The following is a 24,739-nucleotide window of genomic DNA, read 5'->3' as shown; positions in this document are numbered from 1 at the left end:
GACAAAACGAATGTTTGCTTTCTTCTATTTGTCGCCCGCACGGTAGATGGCGCTGATGGCGAATACGTTTCAGGTTATCGTCACATTAATATTAGTCACTTGGTGAGATGCTCAAATACGTAATAACTCAGTCTCACTGTTTTACATGTAAATGTTAAAATGATGTCAGTCTGAAGGGTTGCATGGACATTTTTACTAACAATATATTTAACTGTCAGTCTCAGGGCTTGTTTTTGAACGTAAAAAACGTATTTTCATTCATCACCCACTTCACGTATAAGTCATGTTATAAACGTAAAGAGATGTTCTGTGAGAAGATGTAACATTTAAGAAACAACAGCAGCGTTATAATCACGGACTGTCAATCACAGCTCACGCGTGGACGACTGCACCGTCGTTAGCCTCTCTTCTGTAACCATGGACACCTTTCACGCATGCCTATCTTTCATGTTGAAGTTTGTGTGTCTTTTTATTTGACGAAAATGACAGCAGACCACTTGAGGCTCCTGTGGAAATGTGTACAATATCATCTTACAGCTGTGCTAACGTGTTAAACCCAGAGGTTTTATCTTACCCTTTATAACGGCTGTTGCACTGCGGGAATGCTAAAGAGAGTTCAGACGCGATGACCTGTCTGTGTGAAGTCTCACCGGACCTCCCGGGAATATTCTTCTTTCATAATATACATGTAATAATAGTGTAGTATTAATATGTTAGACTATTATATTGTGTATATAAGTGAGTAGTTGACAAATATACTGTACATGTGTTCTATGGTGTGACATAGTAAACATTTCAAAACAAACTGTTAATGATATATTATTTTACTATATTAGTATCTATAAAATATTTATACAATATAAAATAGCATGAGGGCGATTTATCTCCATCGTTTATTTTTTTCACGCCATAGGACACATCTACCTGTGAGTGTGTATGTATTCATAATATAAAATACAATCATGGTAGAATAATATACTGTTAATATATGTGTATATTATGTAAATATATAGCCGTGGAAAGAATTAAGAGACCGCACCGAATATACATTTCAAATCTGCATTTCTGAATGTATTGTGGCCATTTCAGTCCAGTGTTTGTTGAATTTCAACAAAATCAAACTTCAGGAGTGACATAAAGACATCCCACAGCCATGTGAACATGACAAGACACATGAAAACTAAGATCAAAATCCAGGTTATCTCTTTTTTCTTACTTTTCCTAAATACATGTACAATTATTACTGTTGTTTTGCTTAAAAGTGAATCTGAACTTGTTTTCTTTGCAGTATTTGAGGTCTGAAAGTATACAGAGCATCTTTTGTTATTTTGAGCAGTTTCTTCAGTTTTCATTTTCTGAAAATAAATGCAAATAGAAACATTAGTAGTTCACAGAATGAATCAAAAATGTTGATTTGACCTAAACGCATACCTATAAATAGTCCATTTTAAAATGAGAAAAGCCATCTCTGATATGGTCTCTTAATGTTTTCCACGGCTGTACAGTAAACAGTGGCGTGCAAAACTATTCATCCCCCTTCATTTTATTCACATGTTGTTATGTTGCTGCCTTCTCTTAAACTACTTTCAATTATTTTTCTACATTAATCTACACTCCATGCACAATCATGTCAAAACAAAAACAGATTTGTGACTTAGAACTTTGCAAATTCATTAAAAATAAATGCATAAGTATTCATACCCTTAAATACATTTTTCCAGGATTTGTAATCCCTTGTATTCAAAACCATGACCTTTGCATTCAAATCCGTGTAGCTTTTGTATTACGTCGAAAAGCTTTTTAGTGCCTGAACATGCAAGAAAAGAACGTATCAGTAGAAGTTGCTGTCGGAGCGCAGTGATTTGTACAGGCGAGACTTGGGAAAGATGATATGCATCAGTGTACCAAACCTCATAACGTCACATAAATAGTAGTTTTAATTGAGGCCACCAGCACCGTGGCAGCTTGCCACATGGGTAACCTGATCCACTCAACACAGCGCCAGTGGTTTGGGTCTTTGATAATGGGATATAATGCTTTGATGCTCACCGTTTGCCCTTTTTACAAATGAACTGTATCTGACTGTGTCAGCCATGGGACACACACCAACAAAACCAAAGCAATCCGTTCCTATCGCCCTCCTGATATATCCCACAACTCTTTTCTCTTTGCAGGAGTGGACAACCGCCACTGCCAGGACACATCATGTTATTATTGAGTGTCCAAGACCTAGGTAAAGCCGGAGATAACCGTCTCTTTTCTCAAGTGTGCACTTTATAGTGTGATGTACTTTTGCACTTGGACGGAAACCCTTTAGGTAGCGCCCAAAGACAAACTGGCCCTGTGAGCAGTTTTTCACAGCTTTGTATTGCGAGCATGCATGCATCTCTGTTGGAGTCTTTGATTGTAAACGCAGGTGAATTTAATCATTTGCACACATTAAAACTGGGAAAAATGGCCCTCCAACCTCAAGTATTAAAAGTTGTCTTGTTTCACCCAGGACTGTCTGTGTTCCAGACATGAATGAAACCACAACATGTGTGGCTTACTGATGAAAGACGGGGTTTCTGGTTGTGTTGTGATATGGCGTGTTTGTTTAGTTCAGATCATTTAAGTTGAACCCGTTGGCGACATGTACGGCTTTATTTAGCCCAATGTCAAGCTTTTCTCCAGTAAAAAAGTGCAGTGAACCCTTGCGAGACCTCGACGGTGCATTCCATTGAGATGTGACAACATCCCGCAGCATCATCACCTTGTGCACCTTGTGTCTGGGAGATTGACCACACAAGAACAAGAAAAAGGTCCGTTTTAGTTGGGCTCAGTTCTGCTTCCCACGGTGAACGCAAAGAAGCGTAAACTCTTTCAACACTCACTTTGTTTTTAAGAAAACACATTTGCAAGGCAAGAGTGACATTTGCCTTTCATCGGCGTGGGCTTTGCGAGCTACGTTCATAGCAAGGGTTTGAAAGCGCATGCTGGTTTGGGCTGTGGAGGAATTCCAGGTTGGGTGTTGATTGCAGAGCGACAGCTCCAGACTAGCCCGTCTATCTTCCCATCCTCTGTACCGTCTGTTGACTTTACCTCACATGACTCTCGTCGAGTCGGGTCAATACAAGTCCATTGACAGGATCTCTGGCATCGATGACCACTGGAAATACTTTACTCTTTTCTTTAGGGAGCACACATGGACAGAGGGAAAACATCAAATGCATGGCTGTCTTAAAAGTACCATCACAAAACAACGGATTGTCCAGATCACATCGTTTAGATTTCACATAATACATGTATATCTATTTGAGGGTTAAGTTTGTCCATGTCAAATTGTTTTCCAGCTCATAAACGATGAGACGACTTCACAGCTCAAATGATAGATTTTACCATAGCTTTTTAGCGTTCACACTTCGGCCATCAATCCCTCTTGACCACTGACCCGGTTTACCTTCAAACGTGTGTTTCTGCCTTCAAATGTCATTAAAAACTGACATTCTGCCGCGAATGCTGTCAATAGAGCCCAGCTTGTGTTGAACCCGTCAGCTTTCTGTAGCAAACAGCACGTAAAGATTTTCTGTGTAACTCACTGCTGCACAGCACAAAAGTAGATTATTTTGATAAGACCGATATAGCGCCCCCTCACGTCACGGCTGAGAATGCACAACATACTTGATGCATTTTTCAATTGATTTAAACTTCAATATAATACAGACAAACAAACAAACAAAGGCCTAAAGCATCAATGACTTTTTCTTTCTTTTTTCATTTACAAAGTACAAAGAATTCATAACGTTTCATGTACACTACATGACTGTATTTATACACCTAATGTCAAAAAAGTCTCATTGTTTTCCAACAGCACCAGTCTTCTATTTTGGTGACATGGAGCACCACGTGGATGAGAGCGACGGTTATGTCGAAGTGCGTGTTTGGCGAACAGGAAGTGACCTCTCCAAACCCGGAACGGTCACGGTGCGGTCTCGAAAAACTGACCCAGTTTCAGCTGAAGGTCTGTATTAGCTCTTAACATCACATGCTTTAAAGAAGCTTTTATCAGCTGTTACGTGTCGCTTAATGAGAAATTCAGCTCGAGAGAACACGCATGTTGCTACAGTCCCCAAATGGGTTTTATGCACAACAGGCAAATGTAAACCTGACGGGACTTTGATTCAGTGCCTGTAAGTGACATAATCTACACATGACTCAATGTTGTAGAATCAACCGGGCCATGTGCAGACGATGAAGCACTGCTCCTGGTCTTTCAAAGACTGTGTTTATATGTTGTCCACATAACTGACCGTGTTAAAAGAGAGAACACAGTTAGTAAGGTATACTTAAAGCATACGTAGCACAAAAAGTGATTTATTTGTCCACTGTTAAACACCTGTCAGACGTGAGTGATATTTCTGAGCTGGTTTCTGCAGCTGGTGTGGACTATGTTGGGATTAGTAAGAACCTGGACTTTGCCCCCGGCGTCAACATGCAGACGTTCAGAGTCACCGTTCTGGATGACCTCGGACAACCCGTGCTGGAGGGAGCGGAGAAGTTTGAGCTGGTCCTCCGTATGCCCATGAACGGCATATTGGGAGAACCAGGAAAAGCCACTATCTACATCAATGACTCGATTTCAGACTGTAAGTAGTCATACAATACATTTTTGTGTTCAATATTATCGTTCAAGTTGTGAAAATTGTGCATTTTAATTGAAGCTTAAGCGTACAGTGAGTTTAATTTAACACTATACATTTGTATTTTGTCATTTGTTTTCAGTGCCCAAAGTGCAGTTTGGAGATGCGTCATACACGGGTAATGAGTACGACGGACAGATATCTGCGATCGTGTACCGCAGTGGAGATTTGAGCTACAAGTCCACCGTACGCTGTTACAGTCTCCAGGGCTCGGCTCAAGTCATGATGGACTTCAACGAGAGACCAAACACGGACGTCTCCACCGTCCTCTTTTTACCAGGTACACTTTGTGGGTGTTATGAAGTTCACTCAAAAATAAAACTCTTCCTCATTAGTGCTGTTGATCTCTTCATGAAACCCGAAAGGAGAATTTCGAAGCTCTTCTTAAATCGTTAAGACCTGCACAATTCTCCGTTCATATTCCACAGAAAAAAACAGGGGTCACGTTTTCTTTTGTTTACTAATTTTGCCACATTTTTGTTGTAGAAATCCAGAGTAGAAGTGATTGATCGATCACGGGCATTAATATGCTTCTTATTAAAGGACTCCATTGTTTGCAGGAGAGGTGGAGCAACCGTGCGTTCTGGTCCTTGTGGACGACACGGAACACGAGGAAGAGGAGGAACTGAGGTTGGTGCTTGGAAGTCCCAAGAGTGAGTCTCCGTTCGGTGCGTCCGTAGGGACTCAGAGGTTTTATCTTACCCTTTATAACGGCTGTTGCACTGCGGGAATGCTAAAGAGAGTTCAGACGCGATGACCTGTCTGTGTGAAGTCTCACCGGACCTCCCGGGAATATTCTTCTTTCATAATATACATGTAATAATAGTGTAGTATTAATATGTTAGACTATTATATTGTGTATATAAGTGAGTAGTTGACAAATATACTGTACATGTGTCCTATGGTGTGACATAGTAAACATTTCAAAACAAACTGTTAATTATATATTATTTTACTATATTAGTATCTATAAAATATTTATACAATATAAAATAGCATGAGGGCGATTTATCTCCATCGTTTATTTTTTTCACGCCATAGGACATCTACCTGTGAGCGTGTATGTATTCATAATATAAAATACAATCATGGTAGAATAATATACTGTTAATATATGTGTATATTATGTAAATATATAGCCGTGGAAAGAATTAAGAGACCGCACCGAATATTCATTTCAAATCTGCATTTCTGAATGTATTGTGGCCATTTCAGTCCAGTGTTTGTTGAATTTCAACAAAATCAAACTTCAGCAGTGACATAAAGACATCCCACAGCCATGTGAACATGACAAGACACATGAAAACTAAGATCAAAATCCAGGTTATCTCTTTTTTCTTACTTTTCCTAAATACATGTACAATTATTACTGTTGTTTTGCTTAAAAGTGAATCTGAACTTGTTTTCTTTGCAGTATTTGAGGTCTGAAAGAATACAGAGCATCTTTTGTTATTTTGAGCAGTTTCTTCAGTTTTCATTTTCTGAAAATAAATGCAAATAGAAACATTAGTAGTTCACAGAATGAATCAAAAATGTTGATTTGACCTAAACGCATACCTATAAATAGTCCATTTTAAAATGAGAAAAGCCATCTCTGATATGGTCTCTTAATGTTTTCCACGGCTGTACAGTAAACAGTGGCGTGCAAAACTATTCATCCCCCTTCATTTTATTCACATGTTGTTATGTTGCTGCCTTCTCTTAAACTACTTTCAATTATTTTTCTACATTAATCTACACTCCATGCACAATCATGTCAAAACAAAAACAGATTTGTGACTTAGAACTTTGCAAATTCATTAAAAATAAATGCATAAGTATTCACACCCTTAAATACATTTTTCCAGGATTTGTAATCCCTTGTATTCAAAACCATGACCTTTGCATTCAAATCCGTGTAGCTTTTGTATTACGTCGAAAAGCTTTTTAGGGCCTGAACATGCAAGAAAAGAACGTATCAGTAGAAGTTGCTGTCGGAGCGCAGTGATTTGTACAGGCGAGACTTGGGAAAGATGATATGCATCAGTGTACCAAACCTCATAACGTCACATAAATAGTAGTTTTAATTGAGGCCACCAGCACCGTGGCAGCTTGCCACATGGGTAACCTGATCCACTCAACACAGCGCCAGTGGTTTGGGTCTTTGATAATGGGATATAATGCTTTGATGCTCACCGTTTGCCCTTTTTACAAATGAACTGTATCTGACTGTGTCAGCCATGGGACACACACCAACAAAACCAAAGCAATCCGTTCCTATCGCCCTCCGGATATATCCCACAACTCTTTTCTCTTTGCAGGAGTGGACAACTGCCACTGCCAGGACACATCATGTTATTATTGAGTGTCCAAGACCGATAAAGCCGGAGATAACCGTCTCTTTTCTCAAGTGTGCACTTTATAGTGTGATGTACTTTTGCACTTGGACGGAAACCCTTTAGGTAGCGCCCAAAGACAAACTGGCCCTGTGAGCAGTTTTACACAGCTTTGTATTGCGAGCATGCATGCATCTCTGTTGGAGTCTTTGATCGTAAACGCAGGTGAATTTAATCATTTGCACACATTAAAACTGGGAAAAATGGCCCTCCAACCTCAAGTATTAAAAGTTGTCTTGTTTCACCCAGGACTGTCTGTGTTCCAGACATGAATGAAACCACAACATGTGTGGCTTACTGATGAAAGACGGGGTTTCTGGTTGTTTTGTGATATGGCGTGTTTGTTTAGTTCAGATCATTTAAGTTGAACCCGTTGGCGACATCTACGGCTTTATTTAGCCCAATGTCAAAAAGTGCAGTGACCCCTTGCGAGACCTCGACGGTGCATTCCATTGAGATGTGACAACATCCCGCAGCATCATCACCTTGTGCACCTTGTGTCTGGGAGATTGACCACACAAGAACAAGAAAAAGGTCCGTTTTAGTTGGGCTCAGTTCTGCTTCCCACGGTGAACGTAAAGAAGCGTAAACTCTTTCAGTTTATATTAAGTAAACTCAACAATTTTGTGTTGTTAAGTTTTCCAGTCAAACACTTGTTAAGTAAAGCTGACAGATCTAAATGTTTAGTATAAATAACATTTATAAAGCAACACTTAACTGAGAAAATTACCCTCCAAATGCAGTCTTATGCAAAGCATGCTGGGAACTGAAAAACTTCTGCCCAGTTTCAACAATTCTGTTTTAACACAACACAAATGATTCATGTAATCCCAACTTGAATGGATTAAGTTAGATGACTGAACGTGAAAAAATCATGTTGTGACATTTTTTTTAAAATATTATTGAATAAACATGTTTCAATTAAGTTAATTGGACAAGTAGGAAAATTATTTTTTTCAGTGTAGATCTCGATGGCCAAATCAAAGTGGGCCAAATTCTACAGTGTGAAGTGAGAGAAACTTGGTGTCAGTTGTGTTCCCTCTCACACATATCAATTCACAGGTTGATCCTGGTTCTTACGGGTGATTTCTCAAACACAAAAACAGGGTGGAGAACACCACTCAATACTATGCGGCTTTATTTGCATATTATTGTTATTTAGTTTTAAAATCCAGATTCTTGGCAGCCGTTTGGAGAGAGAGAAAATGGCCCCAAGCTGCTGTCTGTCAGCGGCGCTTGTTCGCCCTCGCTATAGACGCACACACCTGAAACCCGATCGAGTGTTTTTTAGAAATGACATCGTCTCGCCGCCACCTACTTATCGCGCTCAGAACACAGACTTCAACAACATTGGGTAAAAATAAAGCAGTTGAGCAAAAACAGTCTGGGGTTCACTCAAGCAACATCTTTTCTTGTGTTTGGAGCTGTGAGAATTAGAGTTTTGACAACACAGATCATTACACATTGCAACTTGGTCAATTGAATGACGCGCATTTGCTAATGTTAACAAACATAACCTTATCGTAAAGTTTTCCAGAAATATACAGTTTATAATGTCGTTGTATTTGCTTCGGCCGTTATTTGGAGAGAAAGATCAGATATAAGCACACAGACATACAGAATTATTATCAGTTGTTATTGCGTTGGTAACAGGAATCAGCTGATAAAGTTATATTTAGGAAAGCTTTGTGTTGATGGTGTGCGGTGGGGACGAGTTCCTTCATGCCGTAGTGACAGTAAATCACCCCATCGCATGTGTGCTGGGAAACCCGTGCGAGTTCTTGAAACTGTAAAACATGAGAGCACATGTAGATCAGACTCTGATTACATCATGCATGATAAAGCTGTGATTAGAAAGCACTTGTGAAGGGAGACTCCAGAGACAAGTGTAGATACAATCCGATGTCCTCTGGAGACGTTGGGCTTAGAAAGAATCCTGTTAGGATCAATTTTCAATTGTCTTTGACTTCAGAATTAAATGAGCTTTTTTTTTCCAATATAGGCATAAATGCTTGCCGTAGATACCTGCGTTCTTGCGTTCCTGTGGCACTAGGATACCGGTGTCAAATAACTGTGATATTTAAAACCTCGATAACCAATAGCGTGCTAAATCTACACAAATGATAATATCGTAAATAATTCAGCACCTGTTTAACGTTTTGCCTTAAGAGCCATAATAGTTTCTCTCATCCTTACACTGGGTTCACACCAAACGCCAAGATCAGCGTTTTGCGCGAGTAAATTATACAAAAAGTCAATGCAAAGACGCGTATACAGACACGGACTCACGGCAGGCGGTGCGAATGACGCGAATCGGGCGGCGCGATTGCCGCGCGTCAATCTTGTCTTCCGCGAAGGTTGAAAATATTTTCCAGATTGCGTCACTCACGCAAAAATAACGAACTTTTCCCGCGGGTAATAAAGAGCGTGGAACGCGATTGTTCGCATTTGGTGTGAACCCAGCATTAAAGTCCGTTCAGATTGTGGTTGATGCGAAACAAGCGAAACGAATACCCGACGAACCAAGTTTTCATATCAACGACAAAACGAATGTTTGCTTTCTTCTATTTGTCGCCCGCACGGTAGATGGCGCTGATGGCGAATACGTTTCAGGTTATCGTCACATTAATATTAGTCACTTGGTGAGATGCTCAAATACGTAATAACTCAGTCTCACTGTTTTACATGTAAATGTTAAAATGATGTCAGTCTGAAGGGTTGCATGGACATTTTTACTAACAATATATTTAACTGTCAGTCTCAGGGCTTGTTTTTGAACGTAAAAAACGTATTTTCATTCATCACCCACTTCACGTATAAGTCATGTTATAAACGTAAAGAGATGTTCTGTGAGAAGATGTAACATTTAAGAAACAACAGCAGCGTTATAATCACGGACTGTCAATCACAGCTCACGCGTGGACGACTGCACCGTCGTTAGCCTCTCTTCTGTAACCATGGACACCTTTCACGCATGCCTATCTTTCATGTTGAAGTTTGTGTGTCTTTTTATTTGACGAAAATGACAGCAGACCACTTGAGGCTCCTGTGGAAATGTGTACAATATCATCTTACAGCTGTGCTAACGTGTTAAACCCAGAGGTTTTATCTTACCCTTTATAACGGCTGTTGCACTGCGGGAATGCTAAAGAGAGTTCAGACGCGATGACCTGTCTGTGTGAAGTCTCACCGGACCTCCCGGGAATATTCTTCTTTCATAATATACATGTAATAATAGTGTAGTATTAATATGTTAGACTGTTATATTGTGTATATAAGTGAGTAGTTGACAAATATACTGTACATGTGTCCTATGGTGTGACATAGTAAACATTTCAAAACAAACTGTTAATAATATATTATTTTACTATATTAGTATCTATAAAATATTTATACAATATAAAATAGCATGAGGGCGATTTATCTCCATCGTTTATTTTTTTCACGCCATAGGACATCTGTGAGCGTGTATGTATTCATAATATAAAATACAATCATGGTAGAATAATATACTGTTAATATACAGTATGTGTATATTATGTAAATATATAGCCGTGGAAAGAATTAAGAGACCGCACCGAATATACATTTCAAATCTGCATTTCTGAATGTATTGTGGCCATTTCAGTCCAGTGTTTGTTGAATTTCAACAAAATCAAACTTCAGGAGTGACATAAAGACATCCCACAGCCATGTGAACATGACAAGACACATGAAAACTAAGATCAAAATCCAGGTTATCTCTTTTTTCTTACTTTTCCTAAATACATGTACAATTATTACTGTTGTTTTGCTTAAAAGTGAATCTGAACTTGTTTTCTTTGCAGTATTTGAGGTCTGAAAGTATACAGAGCATCTTTTGTTATTTTGAGCAGTTTCTTCAGTTTTCATTTTCTGAAAATAAATGCAAATAGAAACATTAGTAGTTCACAGAATGAATCAAAAATGTTGATTTGACCTAAACGCATACCTATAAATAGTCCATTTTAAAATGAGAAAAGCCATCTCTGATATGGTCTCTTAATGTTTTCCACGGCTGTACAGTAAACAGTGGCGTGCAAAACTATTCATCCCCCTTCATTTTATTCACATGTTGTTATGTTGCTGCCTTCTCTTAAACTACTTTCAATTATTTTTCTACATTAATCTACACTCCATGCACAATCATGTCAAAACAAAAACAGATTTGTGACTTAGAACTTTGCAAATTCATTAAAAATAAATGCATAAGTATTCATACCCTTAAATACATTTTTCCAGGATTTGTAATCCCTTGTATTCAAAACCATGACCTTTGCATTCAAATCCGTGTAGCTTTTGTATTACGTCGAAAAGCTTTTTAGTGCCTGAACATGCAAGAAAAGAACGTATCAGTAGAAGTTGCTGTCGGAGCGCAGTGATTTGTACAGGCGAGACTTGGGAAAGATGATATGCATCAGTGTACCAAACCTCATAACGTCACATAAATAGTAGTTTTAATTGAGGCCACCAGCACCGTGGCAGCTTGCCACATGGGTAACCTGATCCACTCAACACAGCGCCAGTGGTTTGGGTCTTTGATAATGGGATATAATGCTTTGATGCTCACCGTTTGCCCTTTTTACAAATGAACTGTATCTGACTGTGTCAGCCATGGGACACACACCAACAAAACCAAAGCAATCCGTTCCTATCGCCCTCCTGATATATCCCACAACTCTTTTCTCTTTGCAGGAGTGGACAACCGCCACTGCCAGGACACATCATGTTATTATTGAGTGTCCAAGACCTAGGTAAAGCCGGAGATAACCGTCTCTTTTCTCAAGTGTGCACTTTATAGTGTGATGTACTTTTGCACTTGGACGGAAACCCTTTAGGTAGCGCCCAAAGACAAACTGGCCCTGTGAGCAGTTTTTCACAGCTTTGTATTGCGAGCATGCATGCATCTCTGTTGGAGTCTTTGATTGTAAACGCAGGTGAATTTAATCATTTGCACACATTAAAACTGGGAAAAATGGCCCTCCAACCTCAAGTATTAAAAGTTGTCTTGTTTCACCCAGGACTGTCTGTGTTCCAGACATGAATGAAACCACAACATGTGTGGCTTACTGATGAAAGACGGGGTTTCTGGTTGTGTTGTGATATGGCGTGTTTGTTTAGTTCAGATCATTTAAGTTGAACCCGTTGGCGACATGTACGGCTTTATTTAGCCCAATGTCAAGCTTTTCTCCAGTAAAAAAGTGCAGTGAACCCTTGCGAGACCTCGACGGTGCATTCCATTGAGATGTGACAACATCCCGCAGCATCATCACCTTGTGCACCTTGTGTCTGGGAGATTGACCACACAAGAACAAGAAAAAGGTCCGTTTTAGTTGGGCTCAGTTCTGCTTCCCACGGTGAACGCAAAGAAGCGTAAACTCTTTCAACACTCACTTTGTTTTTAAGAAAACACATTTGCAAGGCAAGAGTGACATTTGCCTTTCATCGGCGTGGGCTTTGCGAGCTACGTTCATAGCAAGGGTTTGAAAGCGCATGCTGGTTTGGGCTGTGGAGGAATTCCAGGTTGGGTGTTGATTGCAGAGCGACAGCTCCAGACTAGCCCGTCTATCTTCCCATCCTCTGTACCGTCTGTTGACTTTACCTCACATGACTCTCGTCGAGTCGGGTCAATACAAGTCCATTGACAGGATCTCTGGCATCGATGACCACTGGAAATACTTTACTCTTTTCTTTAGGGAGCACACATGGACAGAGGGAAACATCAAATGCATGGCTGTCTTAAAAGTACCATCACAAAACAACGGATTGTCCAGATCACATCGTTTAGATTTCACATAATACATGTATATCTATTTGAGGGTTAAGTTTGTCCATGTCAAATTGTTTTCCAGCTCATAAACGATGAGACGACTTCACAGCTCAAATGATAGATTTTACCATAGTTTTTTAGCGTTCTCACTTCGGCCATCAATCCCTCTTGACCACTGACCCGGTTTACCTTCAAACGTGTGTTTCTGCCTTCAAATGTCATTAAAAACTGACATTCTGCCGCGAATGCTGTCAATAGAGCCCAGCTTGTGTTGAACCCGTCAGCTTTCTGTAGCAAACAGCACGTAAAGATTTTCTGTGTAACTCACTGCTGCACAGCACAAAAGTAGATTATTTTGATAAGACCGATATAGCGCCCCCTCACGTCACGGCTGAGAATGCACAACATACTTGATGCATTTTTCAATTGATTTAAACTTCAATATAATACAGACAAACAAACAAACAAAGGCCTAAAGCATCAATGACTTTTTCTTTCTTTTTTCATTTACAAAGTACAAAGAATTCATAACGTTTCATGTACACTACATGACTGTATTTATACACCTAATGTCAAAAAAGTCTCATTGTTTTCCAACAGCACCAGTCTTCTATTTTGGTGACATGGAGCACCACGTGGATGAGAGCGACGGTTATGTCGAAGTGCGTGTTTGGCGAACAGGAAGTGACCTCTCCAAACCCGGAACGGTCACGGTGCGGTCTCGAAAAACTGACCCAGTTTCAGCTGAAGGTCTGTATTAGCTCTTAACATCACATGCTTTAAAGAAGCTTTTATCAGCTGTTACGTGTCGCTTAATGAGAAATTCAGCTCGAGAGAACACGCATGTTGCTACAGTCCCCAAATGGGTTTTATGCACAACAGGCAAATGTAAACCTGACGGGACTTTGATTCAGTGCCTGTAAGTGACATAATCTACACATGACTCAATGTTGTAGAATCAACCGGGCCATGTGCAGACGATGAAGCACTGCTCCTGGTCTTTCAAAGACTGTGTTTATATGTTGTCCACATAACTGACCGTGTTAAAAGAGAGAACACAGTTAGTAAGGTATACTTAAAGCATACGTAGCACAAAAAGTGATTTATTTGTCCACTGTTAAACACCTGTCAGACGTGAGTGATATTTCTGAGCTGGTTTCTGCAGCTGGTGTGGACTATGTTGGGATTAGTAAGAACCTGGACTTTGCCCCCGGCGTCAACATGCAGACGTTCAGAGTCACCGTTCTGGATGACCTCGGACAACCCGTGCTGGAGGGAGCGGAGAAGTTTGAGCTGGTCCTCCGTATGCCCATGAACGGCATATTGGGAGAACCAGGAAAAGCCACTATCTACATCAATGACTCGATTTCAGACTGTAAGTAGTCATACAATACATTTTTGTGTTCAATATTATCGTTCAAGTTGTGAAAATTGTGCATTTTAATTGAAGCTTAAGCGTACAGTGAGTTTAATTTAACACTATACATTTGTATTTTGTCATTTGTTTTCAGTGCCCAAAGTGCAGTTTGGAGATGCGTCATACACGGGTAATGAGTACGACGGACAGATATCTGCGATCGTGTACCGCAGTGGAGATTTGAGCTACAAGTCCACCGTACGCTGTTACAGTCTCCAGGGCTCGGCTCAAGTCATGATGGACTTCAACGAGAGACCAAACACGGACGTCTCCACCGTCCTCTTTTTACCAGGTACACTTTGTGGGTGTTATGAAGTTCACTCAAAAATAAAACTCTTCCTCATTAGTGCTGTTGATCTCTTCATGAAACCCGAAAGGAGAATTTCGAAGCTCTTCTTAAATCGTTAAGACCTGCACAATTCTCCGTTCATATTCCACAGAAAAAAACAGGGGTCACGTTTTCTTTTGTTTACTAATTTTGCCACATTTTTGTTGTAGAAATCCAGAGTAGAAGTGATTGATCGATCACGGGCATTAATATGCTTCTTATTAAAGGACTCCATTGTTTGCAGGAGAGGTGGAGCAACCGTGCGTTCTGGTCCTTGTGGACGACACGGAACACGAGGAAGAGGAGGAACTGAGGTTGGTGCTTGGAAGTCCCAAGAGTGAGTCTCCGTTCGGTGCGTCCGTAGGGACTCGGAATGAGACGCTCATCAAGATTAAAGATGACGCCGACAGTAAGAGTTTGTGTTTACTTCTAATTGCTGTTTTCTGCCAGTGTCCCAGACAGAACTTTCTCAGTTTAACAGCACAGAGATGAAGTTTAATGACTATGATTTGAAACATAAAAGCCTCGAGACGCCGTTGTTTACGGCTACAGAATGTTGTTAGAGCTTCTAGGTTGGGATGTTTTGAGCACTTTAGCTGTAAACGACGCTGACCGCTCTCCTCGTCCCACACTTCAGAGGCCATTATCAGATTCAGCGCAACCAAGTTCAGCGTGAGCGAGCCCAGCGAGTCCGGTCAGCTGTCAGTGGTGAGGGTCCCGGTGCAGAGGGCTGGAGACACATCCAAAGTGTCTGTGGTTCGAGTCCACACTAAGGATGGCTCGGCTTCTTCTTGAGTCGATTACCACCCGGTCTCAGAAGGTCAGCGCAAATGCAACCACATTTCACTTGTGTGTGAATAAACTCATGTGTGCACTGCAAAAAATGACTTTCTTACTTAGTGTGTTTGTCTTGTTTTCCAGTACAAATGTCTAAAACTTCTTGAATCAAGATGCGACCCAAGAAAATAAGTCTCGTTTTTAGAACAAAAATATGAAATTTCACTTTAAACAAGAAAAAAACTCTCCCAATGGGGTATGAAAATAATAATCTTGAATTAAGGTTTACCTTTTTCACCAAATTCAAGATTATTTTTCTTACCTCATTGGGAGATGATTTTTTTGCTTGTTTTAAGTACAAATTCACAGAAATGTCATATTTTTGTTCTAAAAAGTAATTTGTAAACAGACAGACTAAAATATAATGGACAGTTGCCCCCCAAAAAATGTATAATGTGTTTTTTTATTGAGCTCTTTCTTTCAGTGTTGTATTGTTTAAAAGCAGCTTTCTATTGAACAAATGTCCGGTTTTCCGTGTTTTCTTTTTTCCATCTATAGAACATATATAAAATAGAATGCATAGTATTATTGCACATTTTTATTGTCCTTGTTATAAATAGATTGTAACCTAATCAAATAGTTTTCTGAGACTATAGTCCATTCAGTCAGTTAGTATGATAGACAACATGTGTCATATCAAACCAGACACACCTTTCCATCTTAAAAAGAACAGAACGACATATAGAAAACATGTAGAAGCTGGATTGGTACATTCATAGAGAATATGCAATAATACCATGAATTATTAGTTGTTAAAGGAACAGTTCTGTCATCATTTACTCAACCTCACTTTGTCTCAAATCTGTACACATTTCTTTGTTCTGATGAACACAGAGAAAGATATTTGGAAGAATGCTCGTCACCAAACAGTTCTTGGCCACCATTGACTACAATAGTAGGAAAATGTGTTTCATAAAATTCTTTGCTCTGTTGAACACAAAAGAAGATATTTTGAAGAGTGTAGGAAAGCACTTCCGTTGACTACCATTGTCATTTTTCCTACTATGGGAGTCAATGGTGGCCAAGAACTGTTTGGTTACGAGCATTCTTCCAAAAATCTTTCTCTGTGTTCACCAGAACAAAGAAATGTGTACAGATTTGGAACAACTCGAGGGTGAGTAAATGATGACAAAATTTGTATTTTTAATAATAATAATAATTTGTGACATTTACTGTATATAGTGCTTTTCTGGGTACTCAAAGCGCTTTGAATGGAAGTGGGAATCTCCTCAAGCACCTTAAAGGGCGAACTGTCCCTTGAAGTTAAATTAGACTTAAGAATGACAAATTCTCATCTACAGATGTGGAGTTTAAAGAGGGAGAGACAGAACACATTGTGCAGGTGGAAATTCTATATGATGGCGTGCGAGAGATGAGGGAGGCTTTCACAGTCCACCTGAGACCTGATGAGAACATGGTAGCAGAGATTCAGGTACCACTTCAAAATAGGTTTGCCCTCGGACAATCCACACACATCTGTAAATCTGTATCGTGTCTTTTCTAAACTCTTAGGTGACCAAAGCCATCATCTACATTGAGGAGACGAACAGTATGGCTGACGTCACCTTCCCGTCTGTGCCAGTGGTGGTGTCACTGTTGCAGTACGATGACACAAGCAGAGACGCTCGGCTGGTCGCAGGATATCCTGCAGTCTGTGTCACGGTAGGCATCTGTCACCCGAGGCTAAATCAGTGCGTTTAGTTCTACAACCTGTAATGTCATTTTATCACCCGGACAAATGCTTGCCCAAAAATCTGATTTTATTTTAATGTTACGCTAAAAAAGGTCCGTTCTTTTTTGCATCAAATGAGCATTCCCTAACTTTGCTTTTCTGTTCACTTCTTTCTTCCAAAGTCGTGCAACCCTAAGTACCCTGACTTTGACCGGACGGGCTCCATCTGTGCTGCCGAGCACATCAACAACACGCTGACCCGATACCGTTGGATGGTCAGCGCCCCCACGGGACCGGATGGGGTGACCAGCCCCATGAAGGAAGTGGACTTTGACACCTTCTTCAGCTCCTCCAAAACCATCGCTTTAGACTCGGTGTACTTCCAGGCCGGCTCACGGGTGCAGTGCGCTGCCCGGGCTGTGAACTCCAATGGAGATGAAGGTCTGGAGCTCAGTAGCCCCATAGTCTCCATCAGCCTGGAGGACGGTGAGTGAAGACAGAACACCAACACGTTGTGATAAAGCATCGTGCCGTCCTTATTGAATGCCGTGGTTTGGTCCAAACCTCACGTCAATAGGTTGCGAGCGGCTCTTTAGCTTCTGAAAATAACAATGTTTCAGATATGACCAATGCAGCTCTTGGATTTGTGTCATGTGGTTAGGTGTGTGCCAGCCCCGGGTTGTGGGCACAGTTGGAGCTGAACCTTTCTCTGCCAGACTGCGCTACACTGGAGCAGAAGATCCGGATCATCCGAACCTCATTAAGCTCACTGTCACCATGCCTCATATAGACGGTCAGCACACTCACATACTTGAGTTCATTCACTACAAAACCTGCATATGACTTTTTCTTCCGTGAAACACGAGAGATATTTTGAGAAATGTCTCCGTGGTTTTGTGTGCGGTCGATGGAGGCCAGTGATGTTTGGTTACGACGTTCTTCGAAATATCTTCTTTCGTGTTCTGCAGAAAAAGGTCATACAGGTTCTACAGTAAATGATGAAAGATGTTTTGGGAGAACTATCCCTTTAAATCAGCGTTGCTTCGTTCTCTTGACAGGTATGCTACCTGTGGTCTCCACTCGTCCCCTCTCTAACTTCGAGCTGACCTTGAGTCCAGATGGCACACGTGTAGGCAACCATCGCTGCTCCAACCTGTTGGACCACACAGAGGTGCGAACGCGCTATGGTTTCATCACTAATGCCACACGCAACCCAGAGGCCATCGGCGGAACTGCACCTTACCAGTACAGCTCATCCCTCAGAGGCCAGAAAACACTGCGCTTCTATAGAAACCTGCACTTGGAGGCCTGTTTGTGGGAGTTTGTCAGCTACTATGACATGTCTGAACTGCTCAGTGATTGCGGAGGAACCATCGGAACTGATGGGCAGGTCAGTTGTGTTTACCTTATCCTTTTTAACAACAGGTCTTGAACTTCCACAGCCGTTAAAATGGCACAATAACCACTTTCTAGGAATTCAACCGGACATTATATGCCTCTTTTGTATTTGTCCTTTTCACTTTAAAGTTCCTAGATGAAGTTCTCTGTCGGCTTTACTTTAAAGGCAGTGATCTGAAGAGTTGTGTATTTCTTTCTTTAGTGACTACATGTACGGTTAAAGTAAAGTTTACCTGCCCTCTGCAAACTAACTTAAAGGTCCAACATCGCCTTCTACTGGTGAGATTCATGTACGGCGTATATTCCAGACCCAATGGTCCGTGAGCCTGCTGTACTATTGTGATGTGATTCTCCAAATTATACACAGGCATTAATATAAACCATTTCAAATACCCGACATGTTTTGAAGTTTTGTTCTTGCCAGTCGCCTTTTGCTTAAACCATTCAAGCAGATTCTTACAGTTAAAGTGACAATGACAATTCTTTCATCATTTCCTCACCTTCACGTTATGCCTAACCTGTATGACTTTCTATCTTCTGTAGAACACAGAAGAAGATATTTTCAACAACATTGAACCCCATTGACTTCCATTGTATGGACACAAAAGACATTTCTCAAAATATCTTAATTTGTTTCACAGATCAAAGAGTCTTATGCAGGTTTTAAATGACATGAGGGTGAATAAATGGTGACGGAATTGTTATTTTGATCTCTGTAAGAAGGATTTAAATCATGTGAAAGCAAGCTTTTGTTTGTCCGTATAGGTTCTGAACCTGGTGCAGTCGTATGTCACCCTGCGTGTGCCGCTGCACGTGTCCTACGTGTTTCATTCGCCTGTTGGTGCCGGCGGTTGGCAACACTTTGACCTGCAGTCGGAGCTGCGGCTCACGTTTGTGTACGACACGGCCATTTTATGGAGAGATGGCATTGGCAGTCCAGCAGAGGCAGAATTACAAGGCAAGTGATTTCCATATTCAGTTTGATATTATAGTATGTATTTGGATGAGTTAATGGAGCTGTCTAGGGTGTTGCCCGGGACTGCAGGGATGGGTTCCATCGCTCCCCACAAGCTGTACAGAGAATAAATGGATTGATGTGGATATCTGAATGTGTTTTCAGGCTCCCTGTATCCCACGAGCATGCGCATCAACGAACATGGCCGCTTGGTTGTCAACTTTCGCACAGAGGCGCGTTTTCGAGGACTCTTTGTCACTGCGCACTCAGGTTTGATCAACAGACAACATGAATGCGGATCATCTGGTTTTGTCCATGTGCAATCATTCACATTTCTCCTTCACACATTTGTGTCAACACAGCCACACCTCTTACCTCCATGGTCATGTGCGCGGAGCACCCTGGACTGACCTTTAACCTCAGCTTGGTGAGAAGTGAGCCCACATACAACCAGCCCATGCAGCAGTGGACCTTCATCTCTGACTTTGCTGTAAGTGTTTATGAGTAAAAAAGGCTTTATCGTTGGTGTCCCTCATGAAAAGTACATTTCTATAGGTGCGAGACTACACGGGCACGTACACGGTGAAACTGCTTCCCTGCACGGCTTCTCTCAATGTGGAGTACACGTTACCTCCTGTGTGCCACCCCAGAGAGCCGGTGACCTTTGATCTGGACATTCGCTTCCAGCAGGTCAGTATTAACTCACTCATCAAGGGGATCACAAGAATGTTTGTATAGTGAAGTGAGGGTTTGTAACGGGTATATTGAAGAAAATGACTTTTATAACAACGAATGTTTTTAAAGCCACTGTCATGGTGAAAATGAAATGATTTATTTGTGGCTTTAGGTCAGTGATCCGGTCGCAGCAGAGTTCAGTCTGAACACACAGATGCTCCTGCTTTCAAAAAGAGCTCTCTGGCTGTCCGACGGCTCCATGGGATTCGGCCAGGAGAGTGATGTTGCTTTCTCAGAAGGTGAAGAACGCCAAACAAAACTTCTACATGCATACTGCATGCATTCTACAGCCGCGGCATTAAGAGACCATTTCAAAGCACCATTTCAGTTTTTCTGAATTGACTATTTGTACGTTTGTGTTTAGGTAAAATGGTCATTTTTGTTTCATTCTGTGAACTACTACATTTACATTCACATTTAGTCATTTAGCAGACGCTTCTATCCAAAGCCACTTACAGATGAGGGAAACAATGGAACAACATGAGGACAACAAAAGCAGAAGTGCAATAAAAGAAAACTGCTCTCATATAGCCCGCCACAGTATACAGAGAAAAGTTTTTTTTTTAATTACTAACAATATTTCTCCCAAATTGCAAATAAAAACATTATTTCTATTTGCAGAAACAGAAAACTGAAGGAACAGGTTTAAATAACAGAAAATGCTGCAAACGAGTTCATATTCACTTTTAAGCAATACAACAGTCATATTTATACATGTATTTAGAAAATGTTTTTGTGATGGATTTTAATCAGTTTTCATGGGTCTTTTTATGCTGTCAGTCTTTCACGTGCTGTTGGAGGTCTTTGTCCCAACTGAGGTTTGATTTTGTTGAATCTATCAAACACTAGACTTTAATGGCCACAATACATCTAGAAATCCTGATTTGAAATGAAATTTGTCTCTTTTTTTGCGGCTGTATATGCATTAAACAAAATGTGCTGCTTTCAGTAAACATTCATTACTAAGAACCTTCTGTTAAATCATAAACATAAAAAATATATATTCATATAATATATATATATATATATGCAACTTAATTTTTATAATTGTTATTATATTATCTCTTTAGTAGCTAAATTAAACATACCGTATATCACATGTATTTTTACTTGTATTACTTACAGGTTCACAAAATGTACTAAGCATGAACCAAACTTGTTTAATAAACAAAAGTATTTAGATTGAAATAAAAATGGTACAAATAATAAATAGATAAATAAATACAAATAATAAGATGAATAAATAATGTTCGATTTATTAAAACACCAGAATTACTGAAGTCAGAGCACTACTTGAGTTTAACCAAGAGGAGCGTGAAGAAATCCTGTCGTGTTCTTTTCAGGTATATCTTAGAACTGTGTGTAAACCTTTTTTAACTGGATCATAACTGGATAGAATATCATATATATGTATTATTATAGGTGTCATATTTGGATCTCTTTCTTTTCTTCAGGGGATGTCATCTATGGCCGCATAATGGTGGATCCTGTTCAGAATCTGGGAGACTCATTTATCTGTAACATTGAGAAGGTGTTCCTCTGTACAGGGGCCGATGGATACGTTCCAAAATACAACCCTGACAACTTTGAGTTTGGCTGCTTGGCTGACTCACCGTCTCTTTTGTACAGGTTTAAGATCATTGTAAGTATGGCCAGCCAGTTTCCCTGGGACTCGAACGCTCGAGCTTGATGTTGTCCAACTTATCACTCTTATCTTTTGTTCACAGGACAAAGCTCAGCCAGAGACTCAAGCGAGAACATTGGGTAGCATTAGCTTCAATGCTTATCTTGCTGTAGATGATCCTCAAGCGCTGGCTCTAGTGAGACAGCCGGGCTCTGATGGCTTCAGACTGGACTCCACAGCTTTGTTTCAGGTAAAGATGAACGTCCTGTAGCACAACATCATCATCATCATCATCATCGAGCATATTAAGTGTAACGTTCATGATCGTGTTCTAACTCTCTCCAGGTATCAGTGGGAAGAGAGTGGTTCATTCACACTATTTACACCGTCCGATCCAGAGATAATGCTAACCGAGGCATTGGGAAAAGAAGCGTAGAATATCAGTCTTTGACACGCTCCGTTTCCACCAGCCAATGGCGCAGCAGAAGGTCAGCCAATGGCGTTCCAGATTTGGCTGAGGGAATCGGTGCAGAGAATAACCGTGGCACAAACATCTTGCATATAGCACTGGACCACAGCTCTCAGAAGCATCTCAATCTTGACCTGGAATCCCAAGCCGAGGGTGTTGTTCCCAGAGAACTGAATCGCAGGGAGAGCAGCGACGGTCGGCTTGTGGTATTCGTAGGAATTTTGGTCGCTCTTCTCTTCACCGTTTTGCTCATTATTCTTGTCGTTCTGGTAGTGCGATCGAGGCAAAAAAAGAACGTTACAGAGACCCCGAAAAGCTCCAGCAGCACAGAGCCCATGATGAGACAAGTTCCCGAAAACAACGACAGTTCCGAGGTTTGATTTGGTGCCTCCATCGCTTGGGCACGGAAAAGACACACAGTGACTCGGAGTGGTTGTCCTCTACCTCTCCTCTGGATTTCTCCTAAAGTGTACTTGAAACTCATAAGCACTTCTGTTGTCACTGCTTTGATAATTCCTGGTAGAATATTGTCAATAGGTAGCGAGAGTCTGTTGTATATTTCTGCTATGATGGTATTCTTCCAAATGAGAATTTTACTTTATATCCAGAGGTGCTAGATGAAAGAATTGTATCGTGGGAAAAGATTGTGTGAGTGCAGATTGTTTTCAGTCGTCAAAAAAGTGGTATTGAAAGAATGAAATGTCATATATTACTGGATGGATAATCTTATTGATGACGTGAAATGGTTTTTATCGCATTTGTTTATTTTTCCCTCCTCATGCGGACGAGGACATGTACTGTAATACATTTTATAATGTCGAATGTGTTTATGCTGTTAGTATTCATTTCCATATGAGATTGTTTTATTTTTGGCAAAGAAAAAACACATTCTTTCTTCTGTTTCTGTATTTTAAGTATTTATGGTCACTATCAAGGTTGCATGGTTTCCTTTTTATCAACACTTACTGTGTAAAACATGTATAATAGTGTAAATTCAGATAAAATGTTGGGGAAATCAAAAGATGTATGCCTGTTATATTTCTTGAACATTACACACACAGCAAACAGACCAGTTGAGATGTTATTTTGGTAATACTTTACAGTAAGGTTTTGTATTAAGGTATTTATTATTATGCATTAACTAAAATGAATTATTTCAGAATGTATTAATAATTCCTGTTAATATTAGTTAATGTCAATACAATTATTTGTTAACGTCAATACAATTAATCATGTTAGTACATGGTGCGTTTACTAATGTTAACAGTGGCAACTTTTTATTTAAACAATGTATAAGTAAATGCTGAAATTAGCATGAACTACGATAAATAAATGCTGTAGAAGTATTGTTCATTGTTTGTTAGCTAACTTAACAAATACAAATACCTTTTTGTAAAGTGTTACCGTTATTTTTTGTATGAATTTGATAATTGTTGTCCCAACATTTATGCATTTGGCAGTGCATTCAAGCTATCAATGTTATTTAGTGTTTGTGTTCTCTGGGAATCGAATAATGATGTTGATCCCCACTTGGCGAACTGGAAAGTGCACCCCAGAACAACACGTGAACAATAGATTGCATCTATAATTACATCTGTCTGAACCATCGACACAAAGGCCGTGTTTTTATTTATTTAAAAAAATGCATTAAACAGAAATATTTAGAAGCAAAGTGCAGGCACTAATTAAGAGAATAGATCCATGAATGTAGAACGATAGGAAGTAACACACACACAAAACTCATTGAACAAACTGTTAAAGATAAACATGAAAGCTGTGCTAAGTTACATACATAAAAGTTCAGCGACTCTGAAAGTAAACAAAAAAGTATTATTTATGCTAATTGTAATTTAGTTCATTTAAGAACCCAAAACAAAAGTTTTACTTACCTTAAAAAAGAGGGATGTGTATATCTCCTNAGTTATCTTCAACTCACTCCCCAATAACATCCAATAAAAGAGTACGTTTTTTCACAACATTAAAATACAGTATATTCATGTAAAGCCAATTTAAATATCATATATAAATCAAACAAACATAATTTAATCTCACAAAATCTTTGCTTCTTGAGGGGTCATAAAGTTGATGTACTCTCCAAAGGAGTGGTATACTCGAGCACCGCATGGCAGAGATTTAGGTTTCTGGCAGCGCCATTCCTCTCCAGTGTGAGAATCTTTGTATTCACAACAGCAATTTCCATTTTTTATCCTCTCCAGTCCATTCTTCTCCCACTTCACATTGCACTTTACGGTTTCTTTTAGCCTATTTCCATTTTCCCCAGGTCCTTCAAAGTATCCGAGGAAAGACACTCTGTCAGAATTAGTTTCTTTGTGATGATTGAGGACCTGCACAGCTTCACTGGAGTGGATCAGACGCACAGCACCTGTGCCTGTCCCACCCACGGCAGAAGAAAGCGCACAGAGTAAGAGCCGTTGAGCAAGTCCACCACCCCAAACACACTG

The 24,739-nt window shown here is 40.2% G+C and overlaps 1 protein-coding gene across 1 annotated transcript; it reads left to right on the top strand.

The window, feature by feature from the left end:
- Positions 1–3,855: 3,855 nt before the first annotated feature.
- On the top strand, positions 3,856–24,130 carry LOC130551351 (FRAS1-related extracellular matrix protein 2-like). The gene is given in 22 exon segments (XM_057328922.1): positions 3,856–4,000; positions 4,416–4,625; positions 4,762–4,959; positions 5,240–5,347; positions 13,443–13,592; positions 14,008–14,217; positions 14,354–14,551; positions 14,832–14,996; positions 15,225–15,407; positions 16,726–16,856; positions 16,937–17,086; positions 17,279–17,582; positions 17,758–17,889; positions 18,155–18,486; positions 19,260–19,452; positions 19,615–19,719; positions 19,812–19,939; positions 20,005–20,139; positions 20,297–20,423; positions 21,639–21,826; positions 21,912–22,058; positions 22,154–24,130. Coding segments are annotated over 22 exon segments (4,125 nt in total). The 5' UTR covers positions 3,856–3,873; the 3' UTR covers positions 22,658–24,130.
- The last annotated feature ends 609 nt before the right edge of the window (positions 24,131–24,739 follow it).

Source organism: Triplophysa rosa, unplaced genomic scaffold (genome assembly GCF_024868665.1).
Source record: "Triplophysa rosa unplaced genomic scaffold, Trosa_1v2 scaffold97_ERROPOS115763, whole genome shotgun sequence".
NCBI classification, from domain to species: Eukaryota; Metazoa; Chordata; class Actinopteri; order Cypriniformes; family Nemacheilidae; genus Triplophysa; species Triplophysa rosa.
The sequence above is the reverse complement of the archived record's forward strand: the minus strand, read 5'-3'. Positions and strand labels throughout refer to the sequence as shown.